Genomic DNA, 17,815 nt, shown 5'->3' on the forward strand with positions numbered 1-17,815 from the left:
TGGTAGTTAGAATTTTTATGCTGAGCTGTTGCATAAGCCTTCTGGAGTTTGTAATACATGGCTGTGCAACCTACTGGTGAGCAGCAGAACAGGGAAAAATGTAGATTGTGCTAAGTATTTGTGGTGAAGCATGTTGTCTGGAAATACCTGTCGTGTTCTTCCTAAAGGACAGACTTTGCAGTGACTTGCAATATTACTGATCTTAATAGTATCTGAAGAAAATTAATAGATGTTGAGTTCTTACAGAGTCTTTATCTGTTGTTTTTGTATTCTCACATTCTGAAAATTGCTATTACTCAGTCTATGCTCGTGGCAAATTGCATAAGTAGTACATTGCAGCCTTAGTCATAGTAAAAGATAATAGTTACAGTGTGTACTTTACTGAAGTAGAGAAATTAAAAAAGCAGAAATAGAAATTAGTGATGTTATTAGAATTGCCATGAAGAGTCTTTTCAAGCTATCTGTGTTCCAGAAGTCTGTTTCTCAGTATTATATGCTACCTCATTGTGGGAAAATTACCGTATCTGGGTGATTATCTGTTTATGATGTGCATAAAATTACTCATATAAAACCTTTTCAGAACATATATTTCCTAGTGTTGGAAGAATATTTATTATGAATTTGTATATATGTAAATCTCCTTTTGTAGGAGACAAAAAGGAAAACCATTAGGTGTCCTATAAAAGAAAATCTTTGGTAGTATTTATCCGAAGAGATTTTTATATCAAATGAGCATTAATTGTTTAATTAATATATATATTATATATATAAATATCGCTATATATCTAGAATATATATATAAATCGCACTACGTGGAAACACTGTGTAAGGAGAAAAGACATCTTTTCATTCCAATGATGTTCCAAAGCTCCCAGGCTGTGGTTCTTGCTGTTTCCATGCTGTTTTCAAAATCTTGTAGTTAGAGCAAGCCATGGCGTGGATGGATGGGAATTCTTCCTCATGCTATTTCCTCCAGTTTGAGAAAGATTCACTCACACCTAATTCATCCCAAAAGACTGGTAAGCTTTAGTTTTCTCTTTGAGCTCATAAATTCGCTCAAAATTAAGGACTTAGTAGTTGCTCACCTTTTCGTTGATCTACAGATTTTGTCTTCTCTTGGACCTTCTACATGAAGTCTTGCACTATTAAAAGGGAAAGAATATATTGCTTATCTTCCCCCCGACTCCTCAAGAGAGTTGGTCAGTCTTATGTGAACCATTGATGTTGGATAAGATTTCAAGCATCATTTATGCCTAAACTCTGCAATTCAGATTGTTTTTCCCTGCAGAAAAGTGTTAGATTGGAGGATCTGGTTCTTTTTTTCACCTTTAAAATAACATCTGTTTCCTCCTGCATTATTGCAACCCATGAAGAAGACTGGTGGAACAGGCAGGTAGCTTGTTTTGATATTATAATCCTCATAAATATTGATGAACTGGGGATCAATATGGAGAGAAAGGGGTCTCTTGCAAGTGAAACTTGCAAAATTGCTGAAAATGTATTCTAAAGATAGACTTTCTGTGGAGAGAATCTTCTCAATTTAGTAACTGAGGAAGAACTTTGACTAGTGTAGTAGATAGTGTAGTGCTTTTTGAGATATTTTAGGCCTCGTTAATTTCTCTAATGTAGCTAAGTTGTAGTTTTCATTTGTGGTTTATTTGGTTCAGCTGCATACTGCTGTCATAAATTTATTGCATATTATTTAGCTGACTAAACAGACTTGTAGGCAGAGGCTTGAATTCCCAAAATAAAATAAACGGGAGATGAACAAAGGTTGGAAAACCCCAAAAAGTTTATCAAAATCATTGGTGCTTATTTAGGAGAAGATAAATTCTGATTAAAAAAATGGGTTGAGAGTCTTACATTTGCCCTTGCAGTGCTTCTTTACAGTCATGGTAGGCTTAGAAGGGTCCTGTTACATTATTTGTTCCTCCCTTCCAATTTGAAAATCTCTCAGACTATAGAATATTTTTCCTCTGTCTTCAGTCATGTTTTGTGTCTTTTGTTTTTAATGAATTAGAGTTAAAATGAACAACATCATTCCACTGATATGTCAGTTTTCCTACTGAAAACTCTTTTTCTTCATTTTTTTCAACTTTTAGACTCATAATTTTACAGATTGGAAAATATTTATTACAGATTACAGGTAGGATTTGTTTGATTCTGCTATTCAATGAATATTTATATGAAGAGATCATTGGGCTAATGAGACTATGAAACGTGCTCTATTTAAATCGATTGATTTAACTTTAAAATATGTTCAAGTGGTAGGAAAGCATGGTGGTTTAGATCTGCTGTTCTTTCATAATAAAGTTATATTTTACACAATAAAGAACATTAAGACTTATTATGAATGTTACCAAAGACAGTCTGTGAGGTTTACTTGAATGCATTATTTTTAGCTACTCTGTATCTGAAGGCCAAGTGATATTTGTAAGTAACATTAAAACTATTCACATGAAGAAAAGTGGTTTTTTTATGTTGGAAGGAAGTCGGAGTCATTGTAAGACGTTTGATTAGTATTCATGGCATAAAGGGAAGTTATTTTCAGGGTGAAGGAATTTGTGAAAAGATAATTGGTTAGACCAACATTCTCATTAACCTAATTTGCATTAAATATGCTACTTTGAATTGTAGTTATTGCTTTTCCATTTGAAAGGCATGCTTTGTTAACTTATTTAAAGAGCCTAGTTAAACTACAGTTTAAGTCATACCCTTTAATTCAGCAATACAATATCAAACTGAGGATCTGTTATCACCAACTTTGTGACTGTGGAGAATCATAAACCAGTTCTTAATCCCAGTGGATTTTCCTGATGAAGTAGGTTTGTTTAGCTGCTTTACATCTAGTCATTCTCATATACTGAAAGCATTCGACTTATCCTTTAGTTTAATTTTACTCGTTTATAAGAGCAGAGGAAACTATTTCCTCTGTGACACAGCATAAGAAATAACTGAAGGAGTCTTGGGGATACTGCAAGAAAATAGTTATGCCTTTGTTCTAATAGTATGAAGACTTTGAGGATCATTTGGTTTACTTATTTTTCAATAAAACTTCTTTACATATGTAACTAAATTGAGCCTTTAAAATATGAGCTGTTAAAACATATTAATTTGCATATTTTCATACCCATTTTAAAATCATGAGACTGAAGAATGAATTTGGATTTCTTTAATTTTCAGCATTAGCTGTTACTTATTAGCAGTATTCTAGATATTTTGAAATATCTAAATGTTAATGTCAGTGCTTAATTTTAATTATTTGCACTTGTACTGTTTGGCACTGGTTGTTTTCAAAATAGTAATATCTGGAGACTTTGAATGTAAACCAAAGCCTAGCTGATCAGGCAAGGTTCTGTGTCAGCCCAGTAATGCTGAACAATGTTGGATAACTCTAATAGAATAGAATCGTTTAGGTTGGAAAAGATGTTTAAGGTCATCAAGTCCAACCATTAACCTAGCACTGCCAAGTCCACCACTAAACCATGTCCCTAACCAGCACATCTGCCTGTCTTTTAAATACCCCCAGGGATGGGAACTCAACCACTGCCCTGGGCAGCCTGTTCCAGTGCTTGACAACCCTATCAGTGAAGAAGTTTTTCCTAATATCCAATTTAAACCTCCCCTGGCGCAACTTGAGGTTATTTCCTCTCATCCTATCGCTTGTTACTAGGGAGAAGAGGCCAACCCCCACCTCGCTACAACCTCCCTTCAGGTAGTTGTAGAGAGCAACAAGGTCTCCCCTCAGCCTCCTTTCCTCCAGACTAAACAACCCCAGCTCCCTCAGCTGCTCCTCATAAGACTTGTGCTCTAGACCCTTCACCAGCTTCGTTGTCCTTTTTTTGACACGTTCCAGCACCTCGATGTCCTTCTTGTAGTGAGGGGCCCAAAACTGAACACAGTATTCGAGGTGCAGCCTCACCTGTGCCGAGTACAGGAGGACGGTCACTTCCCTGGTCCTGCTGGCCACACTATTTCTGACACAAGCCAGGATGCTGTTGGCCCTCTTGGCCACCTGGGCACACTGCTGGCTCATGTTCAGGCGGCTGTCAGCCAACACCCCCAGGTCCTTTTCCTCCCGACAGCTTTCCAGCCACTCCTCCCCAAGCCTGTAGCGTTGCATGGGGCTGTTGTGACCCAAGTGCAGGACCCAGCACTTGGCCTTGTGGTACCTCAGACAGCTGGCCTTGGCCCGTTGATCCAGCCTGTCCAGATCCCTCTGTAGGGCCTTCCTACCCTCCAGCAGATCGACACTTCCACCCAACTTGGTGTCATCTGCAAACTTACTGAGGGTGCACTCAATGCCCTCATCCAGATCACTGATATAGATATTGAACAGAACTGGCCCCAATACTGAGCCCTGGGGAACACCACTTGTGACCACCCACCAACTGGATTTAACTCCATTCACCACAACTCTTTGGGCCTGGCCATTCAGCCAGGTTTTTTACCTAGTGAAGAGTGCACTTATCCAAGCCATGAGCAGCCAGTTTCTTCAGGAGAATGCTATGGGAAATGGCATCAAAGGCCTTACTAAAATCCAGGCAGACAACATCCACAGCCTTTCGCTCATCTGCTAAGTGGATCACATTGTCACAGAAGGAGACCAGGTTGGTGAAGGAGGACCTGCCTTTCATAAACCCATGCTGACTGGGCCAGATCCCTTGGTTGTCCTGTACGTGCTGCATGATGGCACTCAGGATGATCTGCTCCATAACCTTCCTTGGCACTGAGGTCAGACTGACAAGCCTGTAGTTCCCTGGACCCTCCTTCTGACCCTTCTTGTAGATGGGTGTCACATTTGCTAACCTTCAGTCAACTGGGACCTCCCCGGTTAGCCAGGACTGCTGATAAATGATGGAAAGTGGCTTGGTGAGCACTTCCGTCAGCTCTCTCAGTAACCTTGGGTGGATTCCACCTGGCCCCATAGACTTGTGTGTGTCTACGTGGTGTAGCAGGTTGCTGACCATTTCCCCTTGGATTATGGGGGCTTCCTTCTGCTCCCCATCCCTGTCTCCCAGCTCAGGGGGCTGGGTACCCTGAGAACAACTGGTCTGACTATTAAAGACTAAGGCAAAGAAGGCATTAAGTACCTCAGCCTTTTCCTCGTCCTTGGTCACTATGTTTCCCCCCGCATCCAATAAAGGATGGAGGTCCTCCTTAGCCCTTCTTTTGTTGCTAATGTATTTATAGAAACATTTTTTGTTGTCTTTTACTGCAGTAGCCAGATTAAATTCTAGCTGGGCTTTGTTCCTTCTGATTTTCTTCGTGCATAACCTCATGACATCCTTGTAGTCCTCCTGAGTTGCCTGCCCTTTCTTACAAAGGTCATAAACTCTCCTTTTTTTCTTGAGTTCCAGCCAAAGCTCTCTGTTCAGCCAGGCCGGACTTCTTCCCCGCCGGCTCGTCTTTCAGCACGTGGGGACAGCCTGCTTCTGTGCCTTTAAGACTTCCTTCTTGAAGAATGTCCAGCCTTCCTGGATGCCTTTGCCCTTCAGGGCTGCCTCCCAAGGGACTCTGTCAATCAGGCTCCTAAACAGGCTAATGAAAACAGGGAGATGCAAATTCAGGTTGGACATGGTAACATTCATAAATATGTGTATAAATACTCAGCTGAGGAGGTCACTTTCTTGCTAGAATGGTTCTGAAGATGACGATGATGGACATGCCAGGTACGCACTGTGATTAGTATATCAGTACATTGCATACCCAATGAGCATACATGAAGTGCAATGAATTAGAAATGTGCTTCAGATATAACAAAAAAAGCCCTGGCCAATAAATTTTACATTCCAGCTGGGAGATGGTTAGGTCTCCCTTTTTTATTGTTTGGCAAGAAATATGTCAATTACTATGCCATTTTGCTGCTTATTCATTCTGTTTGCAAAACAGAAGCTGGCTGATGGTTGCACTATTGAGTAAAATTGCTGAAAGGCTGAACTCCCCTACATTTTGGGAGAGGCAGACAATGGAAAAGAAGCCAATTTTGGGAACAGCACATTATAGGTTTGGATTTTATATGCAGGATTAAGGGCATGATTCAGGAATTGTCAAAGGTATGAATGCCAGTTTGGGTATTGAGAGCCAAATGGAAGTTAGATGCTCAGTTGTTGGTAGTGCCATTGAAAACTTCCTCTAGCACATTCATTCTCTATTAGAGGTTGGGAAAGAATAAGCTGTTGCATCTCAACTCTGGACTAAATTCTGGTGATTTATAGGTGATCTGCAATTTTTGGGATCAAATTTTGTCTCCTTCACACAATAATTCAACAGGGTGTTGGGTTTTTTTTCCAACAGAACTCCTGAAACAGCTGTTTGTTCTCAAACTGCATGGTCTAAGAAGGCATGTGTCTCATACTCTGCATCAGCAACATCTTTGCTTTCTGTTACTCAAGACCTTTGGTCATCATCTTGCAACCGTAATCTTTCATGTTTCCTCCGTGACAGACCTTACTAATTTTTTTAGTCGTGGAATTTTTGTGTGTTTTTTCAGTGAATAAATTTATAGGGCTGTCTTTCACAACCCAGCATGGTACTGCAATAGAAATATTGCATCTAAAACAAAATAATAACCTAAGCCCCCCTATAGTAAGAGGAAGTTCCTTCTGTCTTGGAGGAATGTGGTATGACGTTAGAAGATCCTATAACTAAGGTTACATATGTAGCTTAATTAGCCCTATTTAAGGATTTTTTAAATTCAGTCCCTTATGCATATGAATTGGAGTTCAGGCTTCAGTGTCTTTTTTTTGATGACATGCTTAGAGTAGGGACTAGTTCAAGGAAGAGAGAGTCTGGAGAATTTAGCTACCAGACAACAAGAAGTCTTTACTTGGCCTGTACAAACTTATTTTTAGGACATTTATAATGCATTATAAGAGAGATTTGCATGTTGATAAGAGAAGGTCTATCTGCCACACATTCAAAGCTGTTCATAAAAAATGCACTCTGTGAATACTGTATGTATTCCTAGTATGTTGTCCAAATTGGACTTTTCAATGAAAATCTTGCTTGTTGACATGGCACCTAGCACCTCCTCATTCAGTCTTGAATTTGTTGCGCCTTTTTCAGTACTGTTTTGCAAATAAGAGATTACAAGATCTTTCTATAGAACTTTGGCTTAAAGAAGTTTAATATTGTGAATGCAAGCAGCATTAAAATTAAATGCAAATTTGTTGAAGACGTGACGTTTATTGATTGAATTTACTTCTCTAGGGTTGGGAACTTTGGAGAGAGCTTGTTATTTTTTTGAAGAGTACATAATTTTTTTATTTCTTTTCTGTAGGAGATTCCTTTACACAGTTCCGATTTGCTGACGAGAAAGAATGGGATAGAGAAAGCATATGCCATAAGCAGGTAACAGAATTAACATTCAAATGAGTTTGACAATAATAGCACTCTTTATTCTGTATATTTTTATTAATTTGTCTCTGATGCTGGAGGCTCTTGGGTCTTGTCCTTTTTTTTCTGTTGAAGACTAATCAAAGTAGCAGGCTAGGTTTTTAAGTAATGTTGGAAGAAAAAACCAAGCAAATCCATCCAGTGAAGGGAAAATAAGGGACTGTAACTTTGCTTTACTGACATATCAAGTTAGCCTTCCTTTTTCAGCTGTATTCAAGAGAAAATAGTTAAGTAAAATGACTATAAAAAACTCTATATGATTGTATTCATATATTTGACTATGAAGCTTGTTCTAGTTCTTTCAAATTGACAGTTCATATCCTCTGCTTAAAACTTCACCCCAAAAATTACTATGGGGTCAACTACGTCTTAGATTATTTGTATGTGGATTCTTTACGCTGGAATAAAAAGGGGCAGAGCAATAGGAGTCTGCTGTTTTCTATATCAGGATACTGGAAAGTGTCTTAAACTCTGCAGCTGTCTTCCTCACGTAAATCACCTAAATTATGGCAAGATAAATGCTTTTGTCTTCCAAGCTTTTCTTAAAATTGCTGCTAAACTGTGCTTGAGTGTTTCTTGAAACATACATATGTATTCAAATTTTAAAAGTTTGCTATTTGTTTCCTAAAATACTGACAATAATTATTCCCTGGGAAGTGATATTTAAAGGTACATAGAAGTTGCAATGTCAAATTAAAATGAGGAAATAAAGCCAAGTGCAGCATTTGTTTAAACCATCATATGTTTGTTCAGTGGGATACAGTCTTTCAACGACTGGGTATTTTTTTTCTTATCAGTTCCTCCCGCTCCTAGTGTGCAGGATGTCAGTATCCAGAATATTAATTTCTTCATTATTTCCTCATAGGCTTCTCATTATCGCATTCAGGTGATTTGAACACAGTAGTTAATTTCTGACTGGCTAAAGCCATTGTGAGCAGAGTGAAGTTGCACGTTGCCAGTGGATTTCACAAATATTCTCCTGGCCACCAGTGATGAGACTGCACAGTTCTGGAGCCAGTCCCATGCTCTCACTCATTGTGAAGTGTGCTGTGGTGGGCACATTCCTCTGCCTCTGTCCCTGCCAAACTGTAGTCATTCGTCCTGCCCCATCCAAATTCATTGTTTCAAACTGTTTCCCATCTTTCACTGTTCTTAAGTCAGTTTGAAATAGTTTACTGCACTAGTCACCATTACCCTTCCTTAGATTTCTTATTTATTTTAGTCCAGAATCCTGGCCCAGATGGTTTCGTAGCATTATCTCATTTTTCACATAGACTCTGGTCTTCAGCCTGCTATCTCCTTTTTGTTTCTGGCCCATCTTTCTTTTCCCTGAAAGCTGCATCCGGGTCTAATTTTCATCCTAGATCCACTTTGCCAAATTCCTTGTCTTTGCCTCTTAGCTCACCTGTTTCTAGTACTTTGCCTGTCTGTACATTATGTACAAGATGAGAGAATTATAAACTGGAGTGATTTACGATGGAACAAAATAAATCAGAAAAGGCATAAAAATAGTTGCAGAATGACTAGATATTTCCCATTCCCTATTATTTGTAGAAAGCAATGGCAAAGCATCAGTTTCAAATGTAGAATGGAAATGTAACAGCGACATCAACAATAACGAATTTTCAGTTTATTGAGAATGCTATCATTCATTGTTACAAAAAGTAGATCTGGATTTGCCTTATTGTATAAAATTGTATTGATAAAATGCAATTAAAATGTTTCAGAACATGGCCTGCAATTTAAAAATCAAACAGGTAATAATTATTTGGATTTTTCAGTAAAAAAATGGCAATTCCAGCAACAAAGTATGCCTCTACTTAGTTTCTTGAACAAATAACTACATGCCATGAAATGTTTATAATTTATTCAATACTGCTTTGATCCCTTTGTTTGTTATTCAAACCCCACTTTTAGTGAAATCTCTACTTGGATATTGAATTCCATCTTCCATTATGTTATTTCTCCAAATTCCTCTTTTCCTTCAACCTCAGCCTTTCCTCCTCTTCCCTGTCTCCATCTTCACCTTCATTCGCAATGTTCATTCACGTTAATCTTTTTGCAAGTGTACTTAACTCTACACAAATGCACTTAAATGTTATTCAATGATACTTGACTTTTTACAAATTTTTATGTTACTGGATTCATACAATTTCCCTGTCCTTTGCAAATGTGCAGAAGCCATATTTCATCTTCAGTATCTGTCAAAAGAACTGGGTTTTCTGAAGTTGTAGTTCATTGCTGGAGCAACAGGAATTGCTTATTGAAGACTTTTTGAGGTTACTTGTACTAGTGAATCATCTTTGATGGTGATCACTAATCCATTGTAAAATAAAGTTGTTAGTAAAGAAGCAAAATTCTAACCATCAGATATTTAAGTTGTTTGGTCCTTTTACTCTCATTACTGAATACCAGAACCAGAATTTGGATACAAGAAACTGTTAAACCAACTACATTGTTTCTTTTTTTAATTTATTTTAGTTTTGTAAATATGCTATCGGAACACACTGTCTTTGATGTTCATTCTTGCTGTGTGTGCAGGTGTCAAAAGCCATCCTGTTGACTGGCTTTTGGGAGCAGTGTGAATTCCTTTGACAAATCTCCTGCAATATGGCCCAAAACACTCTCTCCTAATTTATGAGTATTTGGACTTCTAAATGTCTCTGTCAGTCTATACCATACTGAGAGGGACAAATTTTTGTCTCTTTAGGCTAGATTTAGAATCACCTTCTCTGCTTCCATGAAAATGAGAGTACAGACTGAACTTATGCATTATGTTGTCAGATTTTAAAATATGTGATGGATATCAAATTATCTTTTTCATTGATGGTGAATGTGCTCAGAATGTTCTGCTGTACCGTGAGCTCAAAATCTGTTTAAGTCTGCCAAAGTCCAGGGTGTTCTGTAAAACCATCAAATATTGCTGGTCCATTTTGTGCAAATCTGTTTTTAATAGTTTACAGCCCCCCCAAAAAAGGGGGTCAAGAGAAAAGGAAACTTCAATACCCATCATGTTAACAAGTGACAGTTACACCTTTTAAGTGACTAGGCAGCAGTAGAGTCTCTCTCTTGAGTATCTTGAATATAATTTTAGAAGTATATGTAACTGTAGTTTGTTGCTTTTGTAAGCATCAAAACAACATTTTAAAAGATAGGGAAGTATAAAAAGGGCCACGTTGTTTAGGCTACACAGAAGCTACATGGTTTGATTGCTTAGAAAATAGTAGCAACTCATTAAAGAATGGTGATTCCCGCTGCATAGAAAGCTTCACAGATTAAAAGATGTTTCAGTTGGAAAAGCCCCTTATGACCTTGTCAGCTTGCAGAACTATTTCCTACTTTGGATTTCCAAGGCATTGCCTAAGTAACATTCCATTTATACCTTGTTTTTAAACCTTTGATTATTTGCATTGTAGGTGTATATAGGGTAATTTAGCCAAACTACTTGTACATGTGTAATTTAAAACTATGAATTCCTGTATTTCATTAGACTGTTCTTCACAATCCTTGAATGTGTGGAACAGGGGAATGTAATGAAAGTCATTATTAGTTCATTTTTTTTTTTTTTTTAATACAAGTGTACTGTGTGTTGAATTATGTTTCAGTTATCTGCACTTTCTGTTGACTGCCAGTCTTTGGTCCAGGCCCTTCAGGAATTGCCTCTACATCTGAGGTTGAATATAGCTGCTGAACTTGTGCAGGTAATGCTGTGAATTTTCACAAGAAAACGCAAATATTTTAAGTGAAACAATGTATGCAAGAATGATTACTTTAAACTTGGTCTTCAAACATAAGCAGAATGTATTTTATAAGTAAATACATTGAGACTAGCATGTCAAATGGCATGTAATGCAGGATACCCCTCTCTCAGCACTTTTTATGCTTTGTTGGCTGTAAACAAAATGCTTCGATGTGCAGCACGTTAAGTTTGAAGGCAGATATTGGAGTGTTTGACACGGAATGATTGCACTGGTTTTGTATTTGCTTCTCTTGTTAGCAGCTGTTAAAAGCTTGCACCGAAATTTTGAAAGTGCTTGCACATTCTTTTCTGTTAATCATTTTAATTGTGATTTACTCTTCTACATAGCTAATATCAATATACATGTTTATTCCGTGAATCAAACTTACATCTGTGTTAGAACAGGTAGAACTGTCAATCAAACAGGTGAAGAAAATGTCATTTATGCTCTGGTGAGAAACAACAGAATATTAGGAAAAAATGTTTCTTTAGGCTGTGGAAAAAAAAAATTAATGTAAGGGCAAAAGAACCAATGAGACTCAAATATAAAAACAAAATTCTTAAAAAAAATCCATCTGGTCAAGCAAGCTAAAAGAAACATGACCCTTACAGAAGAAATTTTACTTCTGTTTGGAGTTGCGTGAAGTGCTTCTGTGATGACACAGCTCTGCTTTTCTTAAGGGAGCTTAAAGATGTCTGCAGATGTGATGTCTAAGGCAATCTGCAAGTAAATGTTACTTTCAAATACGATTTTCTTCTGAAGAGTTCTAGTCATGGTCTTTAACTTTTATCAGGGTTATAAAGTGTGTGGGTTATGACATTTAATCTTTGTCTTGTGATTCTGACTGGTGATGTGGTCATCAGATATGCTGCAGTGTTATTAATGCCAGGGCATTCTGATAAAAGCAGAATCTGTGTTCTGCTGTGTTAAATAATAAGTTGCCATTTCTTGTTTGTAATTTGGTTTCATTTTTCAAAATATACAGCTATATACTATAACTTTTGCTAAATGATTTTCAGCGACCTGTAGTATGGTTTGCTTTCAAGACTGGAATTTTGGGGGAACGCCTAACATGGGATAATGTTTCTAGCCAAATAATGACATCAGTCATCCCAAAATTCAGAGTATTGATGGGATTTCATTACAGAAGAATTAAAGAAAAGTAACTCTCCAGGAAGTATTTGTGAAACAATGGAACTTGCTGATTTAGCATACAATCTCATATTCTCAAATTAGACAGAGTAAAAATGGAATTAATCTTTAGAAAGACTCAAGTCCTTTCTTGTACTCTTAGGCATCAACACCTGTAGAGCTCCCACAGATGAAATCTAAAATTACTGAAGATGGTAAGAGGAGAGAGCTTCTGTTCCGACAGTCTCCGGCTCAAAGTGAAATGGTGTTGGTCTCCCATCCCATTGGTGATTCTGTTGCTCCATCAGAGCCTGGAAGTAAAAATGGTCCTAGGGCAAGTGCAGCAGAACCATTTCATAGAGCCCATCCACTATCAAAGCAAGAGACTGACCACTTGGATGAAGAACTAGATCGTCTCCTAAATCTAGATGCTCCCATTGATAAAGAAAACAGACCCGTGTCAGGTGCATTATCCTACAACATATCAACTGAGAAAGATTTGAAAATGGATTGTAAGGAAAATGGTAAGATTTCTCTTCTCCCCAGTGTGCCCTTATTTAATTTCCATTGGTCTCTGTTTTGGTGATGTTTTTGAGCTCTTGATTAGCCAGTCAACAGTACTGCTGTTATCATCTCTGTCGTACTGCATTTCATTTATCTGGGGCTATCTTCTGACCCATTTGTTCCTTTTCAATTTTAACTCCCCATTGAACTAAAGTTTCACCATCGTCAGTTCATTTTAAGCATTAAGAGAAATTCTTCTGCAGAACAGCATTGGTCTTATGATTCAGCAAAATTTTAAATAAAAAAAAAATTACTGCTAGAGAATTTTAGTAAGAGGAAGATAAAGTTTTTATGTAATATTATCAGTCCTCAGTTCACTGTGCTAATAGTATACAGAAGAATTGTCAGCTATTTCTGATGGCTTGTTATAAATGCTATTTTCAAACTTTACTAGCATTGATTTTACAAAATTAAGTTTAGTATGGAAACAGAACATATACAAAAATCTTTGTATTTCAGAAAAATTGGCAAACGCTTCCTTTTGTTTGCTGTCCCAGAAGTTATACTACTGTTTGTTAGTTTTGATGGAGACGGGTTGCTGCTCCTCCCCAGTCCACAGCGCTGTAAAAGAATTTTTAGCTTTTCTGATTTTTTGTGTATGATTTTCTTGCTATCTTAAAAACTAAGTCCAAGATGGTTGAACATGTAAGATGTCACCACAAGCAACATAGCAAGCCTTGTTATTGAAGACAGTCCTGAACTGCTCTTTCATTTCAGTGGTGTGTCATGCTTTCCACTCCAAAGCACAGTGTAAGTCCCTTAAGCAAAGAATGCCATCAGAAGATGGAACCACATCGTGCTGTAATCATCACGCAGGGCGATCTGCTGTTGTGGCTTCCTACTCCTCTCCTACATTAAAGTAAACTCTGCATCGGACAGGATTGTGAACAGATCACAGTAGGGGGATCACTTTAATCTCTCTGCTGTAGAACAGGCCCTGTCCCCCTTGAATCAGATGGAAGCCACGCTGCTCTGGTTGAGCTTATTAAGCTGCCTCTTTTTTTTTTTTTTTATTGTTGCTACTATTTTTGGAATATGACTTGCTGTTCTTCAAGAAAGATAGATTGTGTTCAAATAGAGTCAGTTGTGCATTGAAAAGCAAAATGATCTGGGACAAAGAGCTGGTACGGAATTGTTTCCAGATTTTCAAGTCTGTTCTTTTCACTTTTTAGACCCTTTAAAACTAGACATGCCTGAAGAGAAGAGTGCAGCGTCACAGCAACAGCAAAGCACATCTAAAAATGTTACTGAGGAAGAGCTTGAAGATTGGCTGGACAGCATGATTTCCTGAAGCTCAAATTTGCTTATGTGAATAACTGAATACAGCAAACATTAAGTACAAAGTTGAATCTTCCTTTAGCTCCTTGATATTTCCTTTATCTGTTTCACTTTATTTGGTATGCCAAATGCTCCGTTTTCTTTGCTGGCACCTATAATTCTGTGCAACCAAAACTGCAACTGAAAATTGTCTACGGCTAATATTCTTAGAAAGGTCTAAAATTTGTGATGAAATTAGGATTTTCTTTGCTAAAGATGCAGGGTACAGCCACTGAGAGAACAGTTATTTCAGCTTGTACTTGCTCTGTGTAGTCCTTAAAATAAAGCTATGACTGAACAATGAATACGTGTGTTTTTAGTCACCATCCTCACGCCGCATCTCCATATTGTAGAAAAATGAGAAAGACGACAGCAAAGGTAATATTTGGTTTCTAATACTTTATTGCAGTGGGCACTTTTTATTAGAAGAAAAAAAAATGCATAATCCTAGCAGCTTCTACTTGCAGGTGACCATAGAGCAGTGTTTTAGTTTGGCCTAAGATTTAAATTGTATTCATTTTGATACAGTGTATGTCTTTTAACAGCAGCATCTAATAAGCTGTTATTGAAGGTAGTATATAAACAAACTTCAAGTGCAATTTCATACAGAAAGACAGGAAAGCAATACAGTTAATGGATCTGTTCATCTAGAACACTAACATAAATAAAAAGTTTGCATAGCTATGTCTACAGAGGTTTTAAGGCACTTAATGTTTCAAGGTCAACAAAGTGTTTGAAAATGTTTTCTTTTTAACCGCTTAAAGCTTTTCAAGCTGTATCTTAATACATTCACTAGCAAATACTGGGGAGAAAAAGTGGACAGCAGTTAGTCAAAATATTTTTTCTGAGGTGTGGCCTCTGATGTTCAAGTTATTAAATGTCAAATGTTGTGCAATTAAGACACCTTTTAGCCCTTTCAACTGTACTGCCAAACACTAGGTTAATGATGTGGTTAAAAAGTTGTTATAGTTTCAGACCATGTTTGAACTGGAAGGTTTAAGTTAATCTGGCATACTTTTCTCTTTTCTAATGAAAATTCCAACAAAAGACCTGTTTCGTAAGTGGTAGGTACAAAAAGCCTATGAAAGTGTCAAATTTTATGTATGTCTTGAAGTTTAAAGACGTTGAAAGCAAACACAAGCTGTGAAATTACACCATGAAAAGAAAAGAATTTTTCTTTTGTATAGTGGATCTTTTAACAGTGCATAACAAGTTTCTTTTTGTGATATTAGCCAAGTTGATCCTCATACTGTTTCCGGAAGCAGTCCCCTGCTGGGAAAAAATCCCAACATCTTTCTTGGTACATCTTCCACACAAATGACTCCTGCAAATGATAGAGAGTATTTATTTTAGCAGACACCTTGCAGTTACTGCTCTAGATAAACTTTTAACAATAACCAGGTACTGTGCCCGTTACCATGGAGCAGAACTGTGAAGACATTGAAACTCAAAGATCGTAACTCAAGAACATTTGTAAAAGTATTGTTCTGCACTTTTCTTGACTCAGTACTGCTGAAATTTAAGCCCTATTAGAAAAACTGTGTAAGTGTAAATCTAGTGATATCAGAGCAAACCTGTACACAATCTGTATATATAAAACATGTTTTAGTTTGCTTGGAAAACATTGAAGTGTTTTGCAAAACAGCTTCTTCTTTGAGATAAGACAGAATTAAATCCTATTTATTTTCTTATTTATTTACATTTAAACAACACTAAACATACATACACAGATCAATATACCTATATGTGTGTATATATGGATTTAGACTATAAATACAGTAGCTTAACTACTTAATCTTTTGGGAATAAACTACACCTGGTATATTTCAGGCTTTCATTTTAGAGACAAGATGCCAGTAAGATTACTGTAGGTGACTTCTGACAGAGTTCAGTGCTGGGCAGAATAGCACACTGCTGCAGCCCACCCCCTCTGTTTTTTTTAACCCTTCCTTTTCTTTCACTTGCAGAAGACTCTCAGGGAGGGTGGCATCATCTCCACTCCTTGGTGGTACATCAGTTCCACCTGGTGGTACACCAGTTCCACCTGGTGGTACACCACTACAAGGCCGGAGAAGATATGCTGAAAGATAATCTTAAGAAAAAAAAACCATTAAGTTTTATTTTCTACTCACCTGGCCAGTATGCTCAGTTTCATCCTTGTTAATGAGATACATTAAAAAGAACCTGAAACAAGCACATAAAGTTGGGTATTAATGCAGAAAACATAACATCTCTGCCTAACCTTTCCTAGACTGGAATATGTGAGGGGGATTGTGCCAACCAGCAAAGCAATGCTATTGCGTATGTTAAAGAAGAAAATTCTGTCCTATCCTCCAGCACTTCTCCTGTGGAAGTGCTAACAGCTGTAAAATCTGTAGAAGCAGAAAAACACGGTTTAACATTTTTCTTCACTTCAGTGCTAGGAGCAATACCTGAATTGGGCATATACCAACTCCTATATACATATGCTCCAACATCTCACCTTGGAAGAAGTTACTATGGCTACTATGCAAGAAGTTAAAAGTGTGGCAAATATTCAGCTGCACCAAGATTTCCAAACACTCATGCCATACAGCTGATAAGCTGAGCCTGTCTATCTCAGATACCTGTGCTCACTCAAATGTCAAGAGCTTGAACTAATGAGGAAGGCTGTAGAGTACTAACAATGGTCTGTTTATATCTAACACAACTCTTGGTTAGCCACTTCCTATGCAGTGCATTTGGAATTAAATTTAGTATGTGCTTTCAGTGTAAAGAAAGGAATGTATACTGACTTTAACATTTGTCTGATTAAAGGGCAACCTGGTTAGAAAGATTGTTCACTATATATTGTAATATTAAGGAAATGGCCTTTCCTTATCTTTTATTCCTAAATTTTTCATTTACTGTGAATTACAGGTTCCCATTTAAGCAGTTCAGTAGAGTAAGAAAAGCTTGGAGGTTGTAGACTGGTAAAACTATGGATGTTAATGGAAATTTCCCTCACAAAAGTAATGTGCGTTGATTTTGCAGTGTCAGTTGCTGTGCAAGGAATAATGCAGCCTCCACTCCAGGAGGCACTTTTTTTTTTTTTTTTAATTTAAAAAGTTCAGGTGCAGTATTCCAAAGCCAGGCTTCTATACGATACCACCAGTTCAGCTCCTTTGGTTCTGCTGGCACAACGCTCATATAATTATCATTGTTGTATGAGTAACTAATGCCACCAAATTAACTTTTTAAATATCCTCTTTGATCTGCTCTGTATTTACTAATGAAAGTAGAAGAGCACTGTCTTGGGAGTCTGGGCAATAGTCTAAACACCTACAACTCCCGATTGCTTCGAGGTTTTGGAAAGCTGCTCTGTCACTAAAGAACTACAGGATCAGACTTGTACATTATTTTTTGTAGCTTATCTTTCAGGAATCTTCCAGAAATGCTGTTTTGTTTTGTTTTGGGTTTTCTTTTTGTCAAAGTGAGGCTAATTTTCAATGTTACCAACATTACCAAGCCCCCAGCAGTCACAATCAAAACTTCCAAACTACAGCAACTTATTAAACTGTTGTTCCCTGTCATTCCACATATCCGAGTTTCCTTCCAGAGCAATAAGGAGCTGGCATGCCTTCAGGTCTCATTCCACTGAGGTAGCTCGTGTGTAAGGTGAGCACTTTAAAGATAACCAGCAGTGT

The 17,815-nt window shown here is 37.5% G+C and overlaps 2 protein-coding genes across 3 annotated transcripts in view; one reads left to right on the top strand and one right to left on the bottom strand.

Annotated features, from left to right (window-relative positions):
• Positions 1-14,455, top strand: part of AVEN (apoptosis and caspase activation inhibitor) — a 102,933-nt gene extending 88,478 nt beyond the window's left edge. Inside the window, exons 3-6 of the mRNA XM_087746610.1 lie at positions 7,283-7,353; positions 11,004-11,099; positions 12,433-12,793; positions 14,006-14,455. Of these exons, the coding sequence (XP_087602736.1) occupies positions 7,283-7,353; positions 11,004-11,099; positions 12,433-12,793; positions 14,006-14,124 (647 nt within the window). The 3' untranslated portion in view covers positions 14,125-14,455. The remainder of the gene's footprint in view (positions 1-7,282; positions 7,354-11,003; positions 11,100-12,432; positions 12,794-14,005) is intronic.
• A 114-nt stretch (positions 14,456-14,569) lies between these two features.
• Positions 14,570-17,815, bottom strand: part of RYR3 (ryanodine receptor 3) — a 254,392-nt gene continuing 251,146 nt past the window's right edge. For both annotated transcript variants that reach the window (XM_087746608.1, XM_087746606.1), the window contains 2 exons: positions 16,283-16,334; positions 14,570-15,474 (listed from right to left, as the gene is read on the bottom strand). In XM_087746608.1, coding sequence (XP_087602734.1) covers positions 15,379-15,474; positions 16,283-16,334 — 148 coding nt within the window. In that variant the 3' untranslated portion in view covers positions 14,570-15,378. The remainder of the gene's footprint in view (positions 15,475-16,282; positions 16,335-17,815) is intronic.

This window comes from Nipponia nippon, unplaced genomic scaffold (genome assembly GCF_047370975.1).
Source record: "Nipponia nippon isolate SJK-2023a ecotype South Korea unplaced genomic scaffold, ASM4737097v1 scaffold_10, whole genome shotgun sequence".
In the NCBI taxonomy this organism is placed as follows: domain Eukaryota; kingdom Metazoa; phylum Chordata; class Aves; order Pelecaniformes; family Threskiornithidae; genus Nipponia; species Nipponia nippon.